The sequence below is a fragment of the Monodon monoceros genome, unplaced genomic scaffold (assembly GCF_005190385.1).
Source record: "Monodon monoceros isolate NGI ecotype Baffin Bay Population unplaced genomic scaffold, NGI_Narwhal_1 Super_Scaffold_11, whole genome shotgun sequence".
NCBI classification, from domain to species: domain Eukaryota; kingdom Metazoa; phylum Chordata; class Mammalia; order Artiodactyla; family Monodontidae; genus Monodon; species Monodon monoceros.
Window position 1 is genome coordinate 11,627,802 of NW_021703767.1, and position 21,103 is coordinate 11,648,904.

The 21,103-nt window shown below is 45.1% G+C and overlaps 1 protein-coding gene and 1 pseudogene across 2 annotated transcripts in view; both read right to left on the bottom strand.

Moving 5' to 3' along the window:
* Window positions 1-613: 613 nt before the first annotated feature.
* On the bottom strand, window positions 614-987 carry LOC114891095 (annotated as a pseudogene).
* A 6,171-nt stretch (window positions 988-7,158) lies between these two features.
* The window catches only part of IFNGR2 (interferon gamma receptor 2), a 31,490-nt gene continuing 17,545 nt past the window's right edge, over window positions 7,159-21,103 (bottom strand). For both annotated transcript variants that reach the window (XM_029214598.1, XM_029214599.1), the window contains exons 3-7: window positions 19,760-19,968; window positions 15,279-15,424; window positions 11,472-11,631; window positions 10,927-11,084; window positions 7,159-7,843 (exon numbers count right to left, since the gene is read on the bottom strand). In XM_029214598.1, coding sequence (XP_029070431.1) covers window positions 7,661-7,843; window positions 10,927-11,084; window positions 11,472-11,631; window positions 15,279-15,424; window positions 19,760-19,968 — 856 coding nt within the window. In that variant the 3' untranslated portion in view covers window positions 7,159-7,660. The remainder of the gene's footprint in view (window positions 7,844-10,926; window positions 11,085-11,471; window positions 11,632-15,278; window positions 15,425-19,759; window positions 19,969-21,103) is intronic.

Below are 21,103 nucleotides of genomic sequence, written 5' to 3' on the forward strand. Positions count from 1 at the left end.
GTCCTTCTTTCCCTGGTGGCTTTGCCTGCAGTGGTTTTTCCTTCCTCATTTGATGGCTTTTTGGCCTTTTGTCACAAGGTGGCATGCCACCTTAAAAAGAATCTGGAGTCGGTTGGTTTTTGTTTTGAACCTGCCAGTACTTTTTTTTTTTTTGGTAGCAGATTTAACACAGCTTAAGTCATTTTACATAGGGTTCTAATTTTTTAATTTTTAAAAATTTATTTTGTTTTATTTTATTTTGGGGGGGGATATGACCTTTATTGAGCTTATCCACCGGAGTGGAAATAATGTCAGTACAAAACCCAATGTTTGTTACTGTAACTTCTACATCACAAAATCCAAACAGTTTTTTAAAAACAGTCATCTCAATCAAAACCCACTACTTCAGAATCAATAGCTTCTTTGAAGCCACAGTAACACTTAAATATGGTTAAGACTAGAATGCAGAAATTTGGTTGATTGGAAAACTAATTAAACTTCCAACTTGCTCAAACAGAATTACAAAAAGGCAAAATTGTGTTTTTCACAGAGATACAGTCCACTGGAATCACCAGCACTGGACAGCTGTTAAGAGTATGTGGAGTCCTGAGATAATAAGGAATCCAGGCATCCTTTAGACAGTCTTCTGTTGTCCTTTCTTCCCAGAGATTTGTGGATGTGTGGAATGACACCACCACCAGCAATCGTAGTCTTGATGAGAGAGTCCAAGTCTTCATCTCCACGAATAGCAAGTTGCAAGCGACGAGGGGTAACACACTTTACCTTCAAGTCTTTTGATGCATTTCCTGCCAATTCAAGTACCCCCACAGTAAGGTACTCCAGAATGGCTGCGCTGTACACAGGGGCAGTCGCGCTCACACGTCCATGGCTGGTCGCCCTAGATTTCAGGTGTCCATGAATACGGCCCACCGTATTTCCTCTCTGCGAGCGGGAAACCGCCTTTGTCTTGGCCTTTCTGGAGTCCTTCCCAGCCTTGCCGCCAGCCATTTTGAATTCTGCTGAAGCTCAAACAAGCAAGGCAGAGAAAGTACTAGTCAGACACCCAGCGAGAACCCGCCGCCTACGGCTTCATCGCGCCACGATTCAAACTGCTACGTAGGGTTTTTAGATGATAGTATATGCCTCTTCAATTCTTTAAGCTGCAGCAAATAGGATATTTTAAATTTCTACATGTCAGTGTGGCAGGGCAAACCTTCTAGACCCCCATGGATAATGTCAGTGCAGAGATCACCAGATCTTTGATTTAGGAGCACCTTGTCCAGGTGACAAAAAGGGATTCAGTATGAGGCTAAGTGTATTTACTTCCTGTTATGAAAGTTATCAACGTAGAGATTGAATAACTTTATTTTGAAATAACTTCAGACTTACAGGAAAGTTACAAAAATAACTCAGAGAATTCCTGTATAACCTTTAGATTCCCCAAAGGTTGACATTTTACCGCACTTGCTTTAGTCTATTTTTTTTCTGAGACATTTGACAATATGCTGCAGACAGGATGGCTCTTTACCCTTGAATAGTTCCGTGTATATTTCCCCAAATCGCAACTGCTGTACAATACCAAAATCAGGAAGTTAACGTTGATACAGCACTAAGCACTTCATTCAAATTTTGCCAAGTGCCCCACTAGTATGATTTATAGTGAAGAAAAGTAAGTTATTTTCGGTTCCAGAATCCAGTCCGTGATCACACATTGCATTTAGTCGTCATGGCCCTTTAGTGGCTCTTAACTTTGGACAAGTTCACCCTTTGTCATTCACGACTAGGTTTTCTTTTTCTTTTTTTTTAAATACATTTATTTATTTGTTTGTTTTTATTTTTGGCTGTGTTGGGTCTTCATTGCTGTGGACTTTCTCTAGTTGCGGCAAGCAGGGGCTACTCTTCGTTGCAGTGTGTGGGCTTCTCATTGTTGTGGCTTCTCTTGTTGCGGAGCACGGGCTCTAGGCGCACGGGCTTCAGTAGTTGTGGCACGTGGGCTCAGTAGTTGTGACTTGCGAGCTCTAGAGCACAGGCTCAGTAGTTGTGGCACACGGGCTTAGTTGCTCTGTGGCATGTGGGATCTTCCCGGACCAGGGCTCGAACCCGTGTCCCCTGCATTGGCAGGTGGATTCTTAGCCACTGTGCCAGCAGGGAAGCCCATGACTAGGTATTTTTGAAGAATGCAGCCCCTCAATTTTGGTTTGTCTGATGTCCCATCAGGAGTAGATTCTGGTTATACAGTTTGGGCAGGAATAATACAGAGCTTATGTTTTCAGGACATCAAAGCAAGCACACATCTGTCCCAGTACTGGTGATTTTAACTTTGCCTGCCTTGATGCCCAAGGTGGTGTCCACCAGGTATCTCCACTGTAAAGTAGCTATTTTTCTCCTTTATAATTATTAAAGTACCTTGTGTGGAGAGAGACTGATTAATAAGTCAAACAGAACATGTTCGTTGTGATTTTTACTAACAGCAGTACGTAGACTTGAACTAAAGTGGCCCTGTGATATGACAGAGGAGATATACAATTTGTGTGTAACAAATTATAATCTTTACATATATAAATGCTTCTTGTCTGGTTGAAGAAAAACCCAGATGTGGGGGAAGGGGTAGTATATAACCTTATCCTGAAATCTGCCTGTTTTCAGTCTCTTCCGTCCCAGTGTCTCTTGGACCAGAGCACTGAGCTTTCATTTTATACAAAATTTGTGACATTATTTCATCAAATTTTATTTTATTTATTTATTTTGGCTGCCCTGCATGGCTTGCGGGATCTTAGTTCCCCGACCAGCAATCGAACCCGTGCCCCCTGCAGGGGAGGCTCGGAGTCCTAACCACTGGACTGCCAGGGAATTCCCATTATTTCATTATGAAAAGGAATATTCTCTAGAAAATCGCTGGAAAACAGAGTAAAAAGAAATTCATGTTACCATCTAAAGTCTACTAGTGGCTTTTTGGTGTGTAATAAGTTTTAAAACTGATTTTGCAAGTTAGCATGGAGACCTTACCATTAATTTTTTTTTTTTTTTTTTTTTTGCGGTACGCGGGCCTCTCACTGCCATGGCCTCTCCCGTTGCGGAGCACAGGCTCCGGACGCGCAGGCTCAACGGCCATGGCTCACGGGCCCAGCCACTCCGCGGCATGTGGGATCTTCCCGGACCGGGGCAGAACCCGTGTCCCCTGCATCGGCAGGCGGACTCTCAACCACCGCGCCACCAGGGAAGCCCCTTTACCATTAATTTTGACAGTTTTTCATGAGGAAATTCTAAATCTCAAAGGAACCAAATACATTTGTATTCTGTGTATGTAAATGGCACCCCTGGGGTTGTGCAGTGCACAACCTATACAAACGTACACATGGCCCTAACTATTGGTGCTGTGTTCATCTTTTAGTTGTAGCATGGGGCTGGCCACTTGAGAAGTGTTTGGGGTAGCTGGAGTTACACACAGCCACACTAAGGTTCACAGCAACACTTCAGAAAGGAGCTAGTAAAGAAGCATATCGGTTTAATTGGTTAATTGAATTTTATGCCAGGCCCTTTACTTGCCCGTCGGCAAGGGCCTCAGAGTCCTGTGTGAACTCATCAGCTCGTGGAGGGCTTAGGCCTCCTCTCATGCTCTCAACTACAGAAAGCACACTTACTATCTACAGGGACGATATCAAATAGTTCTGTTCATCTGAATGCAAAAGTGAAACAAGTCCCATTCATATTTATTATAAATTGTTATTCACAGCACTATTTAATTACAAGGGAAAAGTAGTTAATGTCTTTTGCAAGTGATTATGTTTTAACCAGGGGTATGTACGTAAAGAAACCCTGGGGAGGGGTCTGCCTCCCCCCTTTTTTTAATAAATGGGGGGGCCTGGAGAAGCCACTTCTGCCTGTATTTCATTATCGGTTTGAAACTTTAGGTGGCCTCTCAGTCTTCCTAGAGTGTCGGCAAATGGCACTGACCAGATCCCTCCCCGGAGCCAACTGCTGCTCCAAGTATCCACTCTGACCAGCTTCTGTGCCCTCCCGAGGCAGCTGGCCATCTTCCCTCACCACAAGCTGGAAGCAAGGAGGAAGAGGTCACTTATACTGTATCCCCATCAGAGAGCTGTTGCTTCTTAGGAGAGCCTGTGAGCACTGAGGAGTGGGAGGTCTGACTGCTCCACGGGAAGATGCCTGTGTGGATTCGAACTCTCACCAAACAGTTGGGACGGTTTAGGATGTTCTCGCCTAAAATACAGGCTTTCTGGCATAAAGCAAAGTTATTTTGGAGGGCCCTGGGGCACCTTAGGGATACACAGTTGTTTCCCAGTAGTTGAAAGCAGCATAACGTGTGACTATGCAGACTTCTAAAAAACACTATGGACAGAGATAAGTGATGGTAAATGAAATAAAAGTCACAAAGGCAGATGCCCCAATCACGGGCTAGGACCTGTGCCGTTCTCCACGCTGGTAGTTTCTGGTGAGAGGGCAGCAGCAGTTTCTCCAGTTACAGTACACCAGCCAGTGACCTACAGATACGGAGACAGTCTCCCTTCTCTGACCCTATCCCTCCTCCAACTCCCCCCTGGGGGCCTCCCCTCTCCACCGCCATGTCCCTCAGCTCCTCGCCCTGCTGGCCTTGGCACCATCCAGAACGGGAGGGCTTCACCCAGCAGCTTCCTGTCCCAGGGCGCTGAAGTTGTCTGCAATCTGCAAGCTGAGTGCTGCAGAACCCCCAGGGGGCGCTATTCACACTGAGGCGCAGGAGATGGCATGTTCACTTAAAAAGAAAATTCGTGGCACAAATCAAAGTGTCTTGAAAGATGGGTGTCTTATCTAATTCACATAACGGTACATTATGCAATGGCAGCGTCCTTGATCCAACTCACCCATCATCTCTGGGTGACCTATTATTGATGTAGGGCCTACTTTCCTCCATTGATCTTCATACTCCTAAATTGTATCCAGGGTACATAGTCCATAATGTGCTTTATAGAATACATGCAAGAATCAAATACCCCTCCTCCCGTATAATATATGAACCTTGAATTAAACAGTCTCGGTATCAAATGGGGTCTTGTAGGGACCTTCTGTAACTGTATAAACCTAAATAATGGAAGTGAGTCTGTTTTCTCCTATACAATGAACACTGCATTGTACAGATCAGGGGTCATCAAACTCTTTCTGTAAGCGTTCAGGTAGTAAATATTTTAGGCTTTGTAGGCAAACAGTCTCTTGCAACTACTCAATTCTGCCTTGCAGTGCAAAAGCAGCCATAGGGTCCCAATAAAAGTTTACTTATGGACACTCAAATGTAAATTTCATATACTTTTCATGTGTGATGAAATATTATTCTTCTTTTGATTTTTTCAACCATTTAAAGATGTAAAAACTATTTTTAGCTTACAGCCTGTACAAAAACAGGGAGCAGGCTGGATTTGGCATGTGGGCAGCAGTTTGCCCTGTTATAGGTAATTTATAGACTTTTTCCAGCTCAAACATGATTATGTACTTAGCTTGACTAGAAATTAATGTCCCAAGTTAGTATAAGTATTAATCCCATTGCTTAGTCATTTATTTGACAAAGTAGAACCAGGTGTTTCTTTTTGGAAAATACTATTAAAAAGGAGTATCTTACTTACTCAAATAATTCCTGTCCTTTCTCCCTGGGGCTGGATAACAGGCCAGCCCCATGCCTCCTGGGGATGCTTACTGAGGAAGGATGGCGCGGGCCTGAGAGGAGAAGCACGGTTGGACGCTTGGTGAACCCAGTTGGGTGTCAGTGTAGCCCCTCCCCTATAAAGCAATAACCTTGTAGAGTTTGGCCCTTGAGTGGCACCTGGAAATAGTGCTGGCCCTGGGCTTGGGCTCTGAGTCTGTCACTCACTGAAGCTGCTGCCTGCAATTAAGAAGGGCCTTTCTGGGCCTGAACCCCAGTCTGCCCCAGGACACTGGACTGATTCCACCCCGAACCCAGTTCAGCCTTATCAGAATCTGGTCCCCACGGCCAGCCTGCTTTCCCCCGACTAGCTGGCACCTCCTTTTATGGAGGGTGGCACAGAAGAGCTTATTCCTAACAGAGCTGATCTGTCCCCCTTTCTGCTGGGTTCAGACTCTTAACCGGTTCTCTTCCTGCTGTATACATGTCCTCCTCTCCTCGCTGGGCTGCTTCGTGTGGCCCAACAGAGGAAGCTCTTCTATCTTACATTTCCTAAATGATTTGAGGGAGGTCTTCACCATTTCCCTCTACTGACTCTTTCTCCAAACCTGTCCCAACTCAAGGTGCACCTAATCAATAGACATCTCACAAGGGGACTCGCCTGGGGTGGGTGGGTGTCCTTTTCTCTCATGTCACCCTGGATGGAAGGGTGCACAATGATTGGTTAGAAAGTCAGCCCAAGAGCCAATTCCTCACCAGAGGCACAGGGCCCCAACAGAGACACAGAAGGTGGTTCCATCGACTGGTGCTGGAAGCTTCATATACCTCCTGTCAGCATCGCCTCTTCCCACTGTCAAGGTTAGGCTGCCAGTAGGGGCTTCTTTCTCAAGCAACCTTACGGCAACATGTCACTTTCTGTGCGTGTTGGAGGGGAGGAGTGAAGCTACGCATCCATTTCCTAAACGTTAAGAGTCATATATATGGATTTTTTTTTTTTTAGAATATATTTCCTTTTATTTATTTATTTATTTGGCTGTGCCGGGTCTTAGTTGTGGCACGCAGGATCTTTTAGTTGCGGCATGCGGGATGAAGTTCCCTGACCAGGGATCGAACCCAGGCCCCCCTGCATTGGGAGCGTGGAGTCTTAACCACTGGACCACCAGCGAAGCCCCCATATAAATGGACTTTTAATTAATATCCTCTGGACAAAATAACCCATCGGTCCTTGCATTATCAGAAGACTTGCAGGCCCAGTGTCCGTCACTATTGCCCATTGCCTAATTCTCTTTACACGCCTTGCTCAACACATGTGACACACCACGTACAAACGCAGCGCTGATGCAGCTTCTGAGAACCCCCTTCCTAACTTTTCAAGGAATCAAGTGACACAGGTCAACATTTCCTGCCGCGTGACCATGAGGCCTCTGGGTAGCTCTACTGGGTGTTATTTAAGAAAACAAAAATTTAGATATAGTCATTTTTAAAAGTTGAAACTTTGCAGAAAATAGACCAAAATAAAGAAGGTGAAGAGGAAAAACTTCACAGACTTTTAAAAAGTTAACTATACAGTCTTTTATTTCTAGCTTGAAAAGAAAAAAATGACCCTTAAATTAATAGGAAACTATTTACAGGATTAATCACATTTTAAGCCAGGACACTCAGCGTCCCTTGTTACAGGGAGAGGCTGGGACAGCTTAGGTGACCTGCCCAAGGGGCCCAAGCTCCTTGCCATAGCCAGGAGAGGACCCCGTCTCCTGACCGCCTGGCCCCACCCACAATGTACAAAATATCAGAGGGGTGCCACAGCCATTTTGATAACAAATAATTATGGGCCTTTTTAGTGTTTAAGAGAAACCTTAATTTTTTTGGTATGTAGAATCGGTCTAGAAACTTGTAGGATTTAGGAAATTCTTAGTTTAAAAAAAGTAAGTTTTTCTCTCCCACGGGACCCAGGACCTCTCCCCAGGCACCCCCGGGTCTTTTCATGACAGGAATAAGGAGTCGTGGGCTCCATCAAGTCCTGACAGGCACATCCGCAGCTTCACTGTCTCAGGGTCCTCCTTCCACGGGCTGGTGGCTTGGATCTGTGCTTTGGTTCAAAGTGTTTTGGAGAATGTCTTCTTGCTTATTCTCTGGAAACGACACGATGGACACAGAGTCCCAGGCATCATCCTTTGGCGAGCTGTCCTTGTCCAAGGCGTCTAAGATGGGCTGAGCTGGATCCTTTAAATACTTGAAAAGGTTGAACACCATTATCATAATTTGTTTATCAGTTCCAAATACCAGAACTTCATACTTTAGTTTTAGTTGGCATTATCCTATTTCATTCAGGTATAACTTCCAATTCTGTCCACCAACGAAGTAACTTCTAAAACCGGAACCCCTGTTCACCCCCCATCTCAATAACTCACATGAATCCAAGGGCCAACCCAGGGAATACTCTGAAAGCACGAAAGGGCAGCGTAACTCAGGAAAAGCAAGTTCTGACTTGCTGCACTGGATGAGGGCTTGTGGATTATCAATCCTAAAATGTCTCTGGAATTCTAACTTTTCAGGGAAGGAGGAAATGGAGCCTCTTGTTCAACTACCATGGGGGCAAAGAGGGAAAGTTCACGAGCATTTTTCTCAGCCACTCCATCCACTGGTTGGTTCTACTTCACACAACACACGGGGTGCAGAGGATCTGCGCTATGCAGCCCTGGGCGAACCAGAAAGCGCAGGTCCTCAAGGCAAAGTGCCGGTCCACAGGCCTTAACTTGCCCTGGCCCTCCTGCCTTGGCTCTGGGCTTAGCCATCAATTACCAAGTTACCAAGAACCAACTGCCTGGCTCTTGGAAATGCTGAAAGATACTGAAATACGGTCAGCTTAGAGCTGGCTGGTGAGAAGACGAATAACCACGAATCACGCGCACTTGTGAAACCTCAAAAATATAAGTGAAACCTGATTCATTATTCTCATGTAACTTCAGTGACCTTTGATACAGACTTTTCACACTTTCCCAGAAAAGTGAACCGAAAGACTTTATGTTTTAGATTCAAGCACCAAAGGAACAACTAGTAGTAAATTCACTTACTACGGTCCTGCGAGACAGAGTTATTTTTAAAATTTTTTGCCTGTGCCACGTGGAATGCGGGATCTTAGTTCCCTGTCCAGGGATTGAACCTGTGCCCCCTGCAGTGGAAGCTCAGAGCCTTAACCACGGGACCACCAGGGAAGTCCCGAGACAGAAATTATTGATGCAAGTAAAATTCTGAGTTGAGAGCTGTTACGTTGTGACAGTATTAACCACGGAAGGTTTTTGTTTTTTTTTTGTGGTAAGAACACCTAACATGAGTTCTACCTTCTTCACACAGTTTTAAGTGCACGAGACAGTACTACCTACAGGCACAATGTTGTACAGCAGAAACCAGAACTTCCTCATCTTGCATAACTGAAACTTTGTACCATGTGAAAGCAACTCCCCGCTCCCCCTGCCACCTGGCCCCTGGTAACCACTGTGCTACTCTCTGCTTCTATGAGTTTGACTATTACTCTATTTAGATTCTTGATAGAAGTGGAATCCTGCAGCATTTGTATGGAGGTTCCAGTAGAGAATTTAACATGTGCTTCGCATAATGTCTATGTACTTTAAACACCTCATGACAGATGAAGGAAAACAAGTGACTATAGCTCTTTCTAGAAGCACCACTCTGTCTTTACAGACTAGATACAACAACATAAGGTTCTGTTTCCAGTACTTTTACCCTGATTTTACTGCAGAATGATAAATAGTTCTAAATATGCTTGTATCAGCTAGCTTCTAATCCCAAGAATGTCCCGGCTGTCTCCTCAGAGGGCCTGGTTCCCTCGCAGAGCCTCAGGGGGTCGCTGGAGCTGGGCAGGAAAACAGGGCTTTCCATGAGACCTACCCACTCCACTTTTCTTTCTTAAATCCTTTAAAATACTAGTAACATCCCCTGTGTACTCGGCGTGCAAGGCTTTGAACTCACGGCTCTGGGTGTTTACTCTAGAATCCTCCTGCCTGCACACTGTCTGACCCAAAGCTCATGCTCTTGACTGCTGTCCCCACTGGTCCATGTCCCCTCCAGCCAGGCTCCAAAAGCCCGGAACTCTCGTGTTGTCTCCAGAGGGACCTACTGCGGCCGATCTCCTGTCCGGGCCAGACCAGGCCACCTTTCGGCCAACCTCATGCCATTAAAAAAATTAAAAAAAAATTTTTTTTTTACTTTATTTAACTAATTAATTAATTAATGTATTTGGTTGTGCCGGGTCTTAGTTGCCGCGTGTGGGATCTTCGTTGCGGCATGTGGGATCTAGGTCCCTGAACCCTGGGGATTTAACCCTGACCCCCTGCATTGGGAGTGCCGAGTCTTAGCCACTGGACCACCAGGGAAGTTGCCCCCCAATTTTTTTTTAATTGTGGTAAAATACACATAACATGAAATTTACCATCTTAACCATTTTTAAGTGTACAGCTCAGTAGTGTAAAGTCTATTCACATTGTTGGGCAATGATCACCACCATCTGTCTCTAGAACTTTTTAATTAATTAATTAATTTATTTGGCTGTGCCGGGTCTTAGTTGCAGCATGTGGGATCTAGTTCCCTGACCAGGGATTGAACCCGGGCCCCCTGCATTGGGAGTGTGGAGTCTTAACCACTGGACCACCAGGGAAGTCCCTAGAACATTTTTCATTTTGCAAAACTGAAACTGTCCCCGTTAAACACTCACTGCCCATTTCCTCCCTCCCTCCGGACCCTGGCAACCACTATTCTACATTCTGGTTCTGTGAATGTGAGTACTCTAAGCACCTCATATAAGTGGAATCATGTAGTATTTGTCTTTTTGTGACTAATTTATTTCCCTTATCATAATGTCCTCAAGGTTCATCCATGTTGTAGCATGTCTCAGAATTCCCTTCCTTTTTAAGGCTGAGTAATATTCCATGCATATGTATATACCACATCTCTCTCTTGTTTTTTTGGCTGCACCTGTGGCTTGCAGGCTCGTAGTTCCCTGACCAGGGATTGAACCCGAGGCCAGAGCAATGAAAGCGCTGAGTCGTAACCACTGGACTACCAGGGAACTCCCACCATATTTTATTTATACATTCATCTGTCGATGGACACTTGGGTTGTTTCTACCTTTTGGCCATTGTGAATAATGCTGCTATGAACATGGGTGTACAAAGAACCAAGTGCTGCTTTTAGCACAAATCTCAGTGTCATGGCTTTGTCCACTGCTCTACTCTTAGGTGTTACCAGGGGGGCATGAAAGGCGGACACGTCACCCTTTTAAATGTGTACACACATACCTCTTCTATTTGTGATGGGATGCTTGGTGCAGTGTGAAACCAGTATTTAACCAGGCCTCTGTATTTCAGCACCAGGAAGAGACAGGCCCCCACCAGCACTGACAGCAACAGAAAGGTTCCCATAGAGATCAGGATGACTTGTTGAAGCTTGGTAGAGGCTAAACAGGTGACATAAAAGTGAACAAGATGACCATCCTACATACGATACAAACATTGGGTAATTTCTCATCCACCACTGCAATAAATAGAGTTCATGTCCCAGTAAACTGGATGGATACTGCCCCTCCTCCACCCAGCCCTGTATGCTTTAATTAACAGCTAGTAAAGGCAAGCCTAAAACAAAGCAAGTGTTAGCTGTCTGGCAGCTCTTGCTACTGGAGACTTTAGCACAAGCTTGTTATGTCTACAGTGAAGTGCTGTCCTAGCCCCTTCTCTCTGGGTCTCCACACTCTCACCACCCTCCACCTAATAAGGAATCCCTGACTGCACTATTTTAGGAGTGTTCTGTTCCCAGCTCAGAAAGGACTTAAGAAAGCATACATTACCATCCACTGTTGTTTCGGAGCAAGATATGTTGCTTAAATGCCCAGGTCTAGAGATGTTTTCTTTTGCCAAAAACAGTTCTGCCTTGAGTTGGAAACAGTATACTCTTAAGGGTTTTAAATCATTCAACGTGATGAAGTTGCTCCTGAAACGGTGTGTCACCTACGTAAAATACACCAAGAACCACACCTGAAAATCACCCACATAGACATGGTCAAGCCCCTTCCATCTTCTCCAATGTTTCCTCAAATTCACACTGAACACAATAACCAAAGAAGAAGGTAATTCTGTTTCTAAACAAACAGAATACCAATTTTGTATGTATCACATATGCTTATAGCAGACAAATTTTATATGTGAAAATTGGTGAGGAACGTCAAGAAAGATGCTGATGGCATTAGAGCTGTGTTTCTGGCTGTGAGGTCCGAGGGCCCAACCGAAGCCCCATCACAGCAGTGGAGGGTCCAAAGCTGGAATTTAGCAAATCCCAGTTTCTAGGACGAAATTTTCTCCTTTCAAATGAACATTTTGTATTTCATGGTTAATCTCATCTAGATACTTGACGTTAGTCAACAAATAAAGGAAAAAAGTCATTCTAGGAAATAATGTTCCTTTGGTTCCCAATCTGCTTCTGGTTTTCACTGAAATGTGCTGACTCCTTTTATAGTTTTGGTCGAAATGATCTGAGTGATTTATGTCATCAGGAAAGAGCTGGGTCCCAAATTCTTAGCGGATTCTGTCCCCTCCTTCCCTCCCTGCTGCTACCCTCCCTCGGGTCTTGTCACCTCCACATGGTCAGTCAATGGTCCCTCACTCTCACCTCAGACAAACTGTCACTGTTCCACAGGGAAAGGAGGAAAAAAACCACTATATTACAGCTATATATATAGGATATATATAGCTATATATATATAGGATTTCTCATAAAGGACTGCTTTCATTTTTTTTTCTTTTTTGGCTGCTGTGGGTCTTCGTTGCTGTGTGCGGGCTTTCTCTAGTTGCGGCGGGCGGGGGCTACTCTTTGCGCGGTGCGCGGGCTTCTCATTGCGGTGGCTTCTCTTGTTGCGGAGCACGGGCTCTAGGCGTGCGGGCTTCAGTAGTTGCGGTGTGTGGCCTCTGTAGCTCCGAGGCATGCATGTGGGATCTTCCCAGACCAGGGATCGAACCTGTGTCCCCTGCATTGACAGGCGGATTCTTTTTTTTTTTTTTTTTCTTGCGGTACGCGGGCCTCTCACTGTTGTGGCCTCTCCCGTTGCGGAACACAGGCTCCGGACGCACAGGCTCAGCAGCCATGGCTCACGGGCCCAGCCGCTCGGCGGCATGTGGGATCTTCCCGGACCAGGGCACGAACCTGTGTCCCCTGCATCGGCAGGCGGACTCTCAACCACTGCGCCACCAGGGAAGCCCCAGGACTGCTTTCTGATTTTGAGATACTACAGTAGAATATACTATAGCCATTTGAAATGGTGGAATATCACACACACTCCGGAACGTGGAGGTGAAGCTGCTTACATATGTTGACTGAAAAAAGGCAGGTTTTTCAACAGTATATAGAACATCATCTTATTATTTATTTATTTATTTGGCCACGCTGCGGGACCTAAGTTCCCCGACCAGGGATTGAACCCGCGCCCCGTGCAGTGGAAGTGCGGAGTCTTAACCACTGGGCCGCCAGGGAAGTCCCATGATCTTATTTTTAAAAATACAAAATGATCATATTATATTTGAATAGTAGGATTAGAGATGAGTTTTAATTTTTTTCCCTCCGATTTGAAATGATGACTGCCATGGCAGAGGAGAAACATTTTTACTCCTGATGCCACATACAGCAATTTTAAGGACAACATTCTTTTTGAGTAGTTTATTTTGGCAGCCAGTTGGCTATTCCAAAAGTTAGAATCACAGACTGCGGAGAAGAGCTACCATGCAGGCCTGAGACCGCTGTCCTTAGAAAGGCTTGCTTACAAGGCTGACCCAAGGCTGGCATCTGGGACTTGGATTTGAGCAGTGTTTCCACCATTCCCTGACTGATAAGGGTGGTTTCGTGTATAAACAATGCTCTTTATGCTGAACACCTGCTCTCCCTCTGGGAGTCTGGAGTTTTGGTGTCTATGTTGGGCAGAGGGTGCCCCAGTGACCAGCCCCTGGGCACTGAGCCTCTAACGAGCTTCTCTGGTAGATAAGATTTCACACGTGCTGTCACGTCACTCTTGTTGTTAAGTGTGTCCTGGGTGACTTCCAGGGGAAGACTCGGAAGCTTATGCCTGGATTCCTTTAGACTTTGCCCCATGTGCCTCTTCCCTTTGCTGAGTTTGTTTTGTGTCTTTTCTCTGGAATAAATCACAGCCTCGAGTACAACTATACACTGAGTCCCATGCATCCTTCGAACAAATCTAGGGGTTGGACTTGGGGACCCCTGACATACAGACTCACAGCTGGAATGGAGATCGTACAGGTGGCTTTCAGAGTTACTTTAGCCCCAGAATCTTTTGTTCATGAAAGTCCAAAGTATACACGGTCTGGCTGAAAGGGAGAAAGGGGAATCCCTTCTGCATTCTTCCAGGCGTTCTCTATTCCAGTTGACCAGAACTTGACCTCAGGATTTCCGGAAACGATTATTTCTTTCTTCCCTATTTGCTAAGAGTCTGTTCTTCAGTGAGTTTTGCCTTCCTCGGTGTTTTTACACTCACCACAAAGAAATGAAGAGCAAGTGCAAACATCAACTATGTGGGAGAGAAACAGCAATTAAGAGCATGGACCCTGAGGCTAGATGTCTCCTTTGCTTTGCTGTCAGTTGCTGGCCTTGGGCTAGTTACTTAACCACTTGGTTTCCCTCTCTGTGAAACAGGTGGGTGTAAAGGTTAAATGAGATGAGGTATCTAAAGTGCCTGGGCCAGGTGCCAGACACAAAGAAAGCTCTGGATAAACATAAGTTCTTATTCTTATAAAAAATTATAATAATGTTGAACTTAGGAAATCACGAATTTACACAGGTAGTAAAACATCACTAAATGTAGCTTGGAGGGACTTCCCTGGTGGTCCAGTGGTGAGGACTCCACGCTTCCACTGCAGGGGGTGTGGGTTCGATCCCTGGTTGGGGAACTAAGATTCCGCATGCCGTGCGGCGTGGCCAAAAAATAGAGGGAAAAAAATGTAGCTTGGATAATCAGATACTGGAGGTGATTAGAGGCCATCAGTTTTTTCTTGTGCTACCCAGGGCTGACCAGACCCCTTTTGGTCTGACCCACCTTTGTCAACCTTACCCTGCCCCAGTCCCTCACGTGGCCTGCATTTCTAAAGGATCCGAGCACGTGCAGTTCCCCAAATGTGCTGAGCCTTTTCAAACCTACTGGCCCTTCTCCCTAGAACACTCTCTCTCCTTCCAGTAGACTTTTCACCTATTCATATTGCCCTCTTTGCAAACCATGCAAACCAGAGAATTCATATAGTTAAACCTTGCAGACTGCAGTAGTAAATTCATTGCTGTAGAAACAGGCCCACAGAAGCTCCCCAAACTTCGGAGTGTGGCAAAGGCACCATGGGCACCGGCTGAATCCAGACCCAGACCATGGGGACCATGTGATACCAGGCAGAGGGGGCCCTGCAGATGGGTCTGGTGGGAGGGGAGTCTCAGCACAGTGAGTAGAAGCAGAGGTCCTGAAGAGAAAGATCAAAACCACTAAGGCTCAGCCCCTAAGGGGATACTGGGATACCCTGGTGTCCTTGGCCACTTTAAAGTAGACTTTCTTTTGCTATCCGTAAACTCCAAAGAAATGAAAATCAAAAACAAAGAAGAAAAATGCTCTTGCCTGTTTGCTTCCTCCCTTTTCCCAGTAGTAGACATAATACCAAAAAAAGGCCACCGAGGCAGGGACATCAAAGGGAGAAGAAAAGCTGATGATAAGGGAACCCTCTTCTGGGGTCACCCAGATGTCTTCTGGAGGCCCGATGGTGGCTGAAATAGAATTACAAACAAAATCAATCCATCAGTCTATGTATATACGTAGATACACATATATACATACTCATGTACATCATATATATATATATATATATATATATATATACAGGATATGTATATTGTACATGTAATTATACTTAGTATGGTACACACATGCATATATTTATATATGCAATGAGATTGCATTCAGACTACCAGAGGCTGTTCTGGGCACCAGATTTACTTGGAAGGCTCCGGGGCAGGTAGCCCAGTGGAGCTACAGAGTGGCCCCAGGGGTTTCTAGCCTTCGGCGGAAGGAGGGGTCCTCACAGTTGTCCACATGGCCGCGCCTGCCCACCCCCAGGAGACAGCTCAGGTACAAGGATCGGGCAGGTACAGGGCACTCCCTGGCTCAACCACAAGAGCCAGTATTTCTCATCACAATTCCACAAGAAGAGTTTCCAGAGTCCCCACAAGGGACATGCCCAGTTACAAGAACCCCTTCACTCAGCAATGCCCCAGACACGGTTTCCTACCAGGTGGTTAAGACTGGCCTGGTTGAAGTGCTATTTACCAACCAGAGGTCCTTCTGACCATAAGCAATGCTAGTAAGTCAGAAAGAGAGAAACAAATATCGTGTATTAACGCATATATGTGGAATCTAGAAAAATGGTACAGATGAAGCGGTTAGCAAGGCAGAAATACAGATGTAGAGAACAAACGGATGGACACCAAGGGGGGAAGTGGCAGGGTGGTGGTGTGATGAATTGGGAGATTGGGATTGACGTATATACACTAATATGTATAAAATAGATAACAAATAAGAACCTCCTGTATAGCATGGGGAACTCTAATTCACTTTGCTGTATAGTAGAAACTAACACAACATTGTAAAACAACTATACCCCAATAAAAAAAGAAAAAGAAAAAAAAAATAACGTGGTTCATATGCCACCTTTATCAGGTTTCCAGAGAGCTGGAAGGTTAACCAAAGGTCAAATTTTCATGCAGAGAGGGAAAAGATTTTGTTAGCCCACCAAAAGTGGTGTTTACAAACTTTTAAGTATGTGTATCTTTCTAGCTTTTTCTAATACAATGATTAAATATAATAACTGAGAAATATTACCATCATACATCTATTTGTTAAGGCTTTTCATATAAGTCACAGGACAGCCAAGGACTATGGCTCATAATATGCTCTCTTAGAAGGAAGATTATGGCATTTATCAGGTGAGCATTTAAATTGTATAATTAACCAGAGGAACTCAGATCAAAATACAGGTTGTGTCCTCCAAGTTCTAAGAGGCCTGTTTCTGCACCTTCTATACACACAGATGATCATATCAGGGTGAACAGTTCTGCGTTCACCAAAGTGGGGCTGGATTTCTCTCTCTCTCGCTTCCACACTCTGCCCTGGGCTCTCCCAGGTTGGGGAGGGTTAGGCATGTGTTCTGGTCACCTTTCTCTCTGTGTAAAAGTAACTGGTCCCTGCAGGGTTTGCACTCATGCCCTCTGATCTCCTTTGTTCTGGTGGAGGAACTAAGTCCAGACAGATACAGGGTCGGGCCTGGCCCACCTCAAGCCACAGCGATGTTAGTGGATTAGCTGTGTGTAACAAAAAGCTCTCATTAAACCCGCTCACAGATGCTGGCACTCATGTCTTCAAGCTACGCTTTTGAAAGCGAAGTGACTGGAGCATGGAACAACATGTGGACCTGCAGGCCCAGGGCCCCGCTGAGCAGATTCTCTAGACTTTTCTGTGACTTACCCACCGGAGTGGGCATGGGAGCCTGGATGACTAATCACTTAACCGCTGAAAGGTCAGCACCGAAAGACCTGCCTTTCTGAAGGGCGTGCCAGATGGAGAATCTGATACCAACGTGATGAGTCTGTCTCTCGAAGGCGGACAGTCTGCCTTTTCTCTGGGCCCTGAAGGAGGGCTCAGTGGATCTACGGGTCATTACTGATAGCAGTGTCCACAGACTGAACGATCACTCTAAACCTGGCAACACGGACTTTATATCCATGTCCACACAGATCTACGTAACAACCACAGAAGGCCATCCCCATTTCCCAGAGGGGGAAACTGAAGCCCAGAGGGACATTACGTGCCCAGAGTAACAGCCGGTAAGTGGCAGTGTTGGGATTTGAACCCAAGTTTATGTGATGCCAAAGCCTGCCCCCTTCAGGCACCATCTCATCCCTCTACTCTCAGTAAAGCATCTTCAAGTTGGTTACCCATCCTGACTTGACCGCAAGTGCTGAAAGCAGCGATGGGCTCTAAGAACACCACTGTCTTGAAGTTTACCAGTGACTCCCCACCAGTAACTAACCGAGGACATGGCTGCCCAACTCTGGCCGGGAGGAGAGAGAGCAGCAGCTGGCTGACTCTGGACCAGCGACTTCATGACAGGTCCTGCTTCTGATACCGCCATTACTTTTTTCTCCACTAATTCCCACTTAGGTAACGCTTGATAGCTCAGATGTGTGATGGTTCTCCACTCAAGGACAAATAACTTGTCCACAGAAGACCAGCCAGCAGGGACTGCACTGTCTTCTCGTACCATCCTCAAATTGCTAGCAAAAACCTTTTTTTAAAAAAATAATTTAAAAAAATTTATTTATTTATCTTGGTTGTGCTGGGTCTTAGTTGCGGCATGTGAACTCTTAGTTGCGGCATGCATGTAGGATCTAGTCCCCTGACCAGGGATCAAACCCGGGCCCCCTGCACTGGAAGTGTGGAGTCTTAACCACTGCACCACCAGGAAAGTCCCTTTCTTAGCTTCTATTACAGAAAATTTCAAACATATAGAAAGTAGAGAGAAGACTGTAAACAAAGCTCATATACTCATCACCCAACTTTAAAGCAACCATCAAGCCCTGACAAGTTTTGTTTCTCCTGTGCCCATCCACCTTGTAAGGACCACCTTGCCCCTCCCACTCTCTGGATTATTTTGAAGGAATCTCAGACATTACATCATTGCATCTGTAAATACTTCAGTATGTATCTTGAAAAGACCAGACTCCCCGCCTTTTTAAAAAAACATAACAAAATACCATTACAACACCTAAAGTATATTAGCAACAATTGCTTTATAAATCATCAAAGATCTAGACAGTGATCACATTTCCCCAATTGTCTTATACCTCTGTTTAATCTGAATCAGGATCCCACGAAGTTCCACACTTTGTGTTTGCATAGAGACCGGAGAAACATTAGGCACGGCTGACCATGTGAAAAATGAATAATTGAAGGAACACATCTATAAACTAGTGTCTGACGACTCTCATGCTCCCTTCCAACATCTGGGAGCATATCTGTTCATTCAATCGTTCCACAGATATTTTCTCCTATGTGCCAGGTACTGTTCAAGGCTGAGCTAAAATCCTTCCTGAACGTAAAAGAAGTTGTGCCATGTAACAGTGATCAGTGAAGCCAATATGCTAGTATTCCCTCCAGCACAGAGGTTAGCAAACTTTCTCAGTAAAGCACCAGAGTGAACTGAGGCTCTGACTGGTCACGCAGCCCCTGTTGCGACTACTCAGCTCGCCTGTTGCAGCTTGGAAGCAGCCATAGACAGTATATGAAAAGATGGGGAAACTGCATTCCGATAAAACTTTTTTTTTAAAAAATTGAAGTATAGTTGATTTACAATATTGTGTTAGTTTCAGGTGTACAGCAAAGTGATTCAGTTATACATGTATTCTTTTTCAGATTCTTTTCCATTATAGGTTATTATAAGTTCCCTGTGCTATACAGTAGGTCCTTGTTGTTTACCTATTTTATATATAGTAGTGTGTATATCTTAATCCCATACTCCAAATTTATCCCTCCCCCCCTTTCCACTTGGGTAACCGTAAGTTTGTTCTCTATGTCTGTGAGTCTGTTTCTGTTTTGTAAATAAGTTCATTTGTATCATGTTTTTAGATTCCCCATGTAAGTGGTATCATACAATATTTCTTCCTCTGACTTACTTCACTTATATGATAATCTCTAGGTCCAACCATGTTGCTGCAAATGGCATTATTTCATTCTTTTTTATGGCTGAGTGGCATTCCATTGTACACATATAACACATTTTCTTTCCAATAAAACTTTACAAAAACCGGTTGGTGGGCGGGATTTGACCTGCAGGCTGCGGTTTGACAACTCCCAGGCCTAGCAAATCACCCTCCCCTAGCCCCAGCTTCCGTGGTCAGTACTCGGGTTTGACCATCATACCCACCTGGGTGCTGGTTATTTAGGGTGAGAGGCAGGACGGAGGGGCGTGGAGTCAGTACCGCTCAGCGAAAAGGAAAGTGAAGAAAACCTGCAAACGTTGAAGGAAGTTTGTACCCAAGTCGTCTTACCATTCCGATAGTGTTCGAACCAAGGCGCCTTTACCCAGGCAGAGACGAGGTCCCCCAGCTTAGCTCGGAGGCGTAAAGTGATGTTGAAATGCCGTGGGAAGCCCTCCGAGAGGCTGTTTGCGGTAAAGTTGCACTCTGTCCCGGTGAGGTTCGTACAATCCACCCTGCTGTCTTTTCTGTTGACGTCATACCAGGTACTACTAGTGCTGCTGCAAAGGGAAGAAGGATTTTACTTTGCACAAGTCTCTCTTTGATCACCTATTAAGTTTCCCCAGAGATGAGTTTTTATTTATTTATTTATATTTAATTTTTATTTTTTTTTGCGGTACGCGGGCCTCTCACTGCTGTGGCCTCTCCCGTTGCGGAGCACAGGCTCCGGACGCGCAGGCCCAGCAGCCATGGCTCACGGGCCCAGCCGCTCCGCGGCATGTGGGATCTCCCCGGACCGGGGCACGAACCCGCGTCCCCTGCATCGGCAGGCGGACTCTCAACCACTGCGCCACCAGGGAAGCCCCAGAGGTGAGATTTTAATTCGATGTTTTTGATTGAGACATTGCTCACATACCATACACTGCCCCCATTTAAAGTGTACAATTCAATGGATTTCAGTAAATTCACACGGTTGAGCAGCCTCAGCACAATCCACTTCAGAACACGTTCATCATCCCCTAAAAACCCCTGCACCTACAGCAGTCACTCTCCACTTGTCCACCCCCAAGCCCTGCGGTACCACTGATCTACTTTCTATCTCTATGGATTTGCCTGTTCTGGACATTTCATAGAAATACACTCATAAACTATGTGGTCTTTTGTGACGAGTGCCCTTCACTTAGCCTGTTTTACTTAGTATGTTTTCAAGCGTGATACGTGTTGTAGCATGTAGCAGTACTTCATCCCTTCTTATGACCAAATAATGTCCCATTGTATGTACATACCACATTTAGTTTATCCACTGATCTGCTGATGGGCACCTGGGTTGTCTCCACTTTTTGGCTATTGTGAATAATGCTAAGAATATTCACATGTAAATTTCTTTGTGAACTTATGTTCAGTTCTGTGGGGTGTATACCTAGGAGTGGACTTGCCGGGTCATATGGTAACTCTATTTTTAACTGATTTCCGAAGTAGCTGCACCATTTTACATTCCCACCCACAATGTATGAGGGTTCCAATTTCTCCTTAACGTCACCAACACTTGTTATTATGCCTTTTTTATTTTATTTTATTTTTTAAATAAATTTATTTAATTTATTTTTGGCTGCATTGGGTCTTCATTGCTGCACACGGGCTTTCTCTAGTTGCGGTGAGCAGGGGCTACTCTTCATTGCGGTGCGCAGGCTTCTC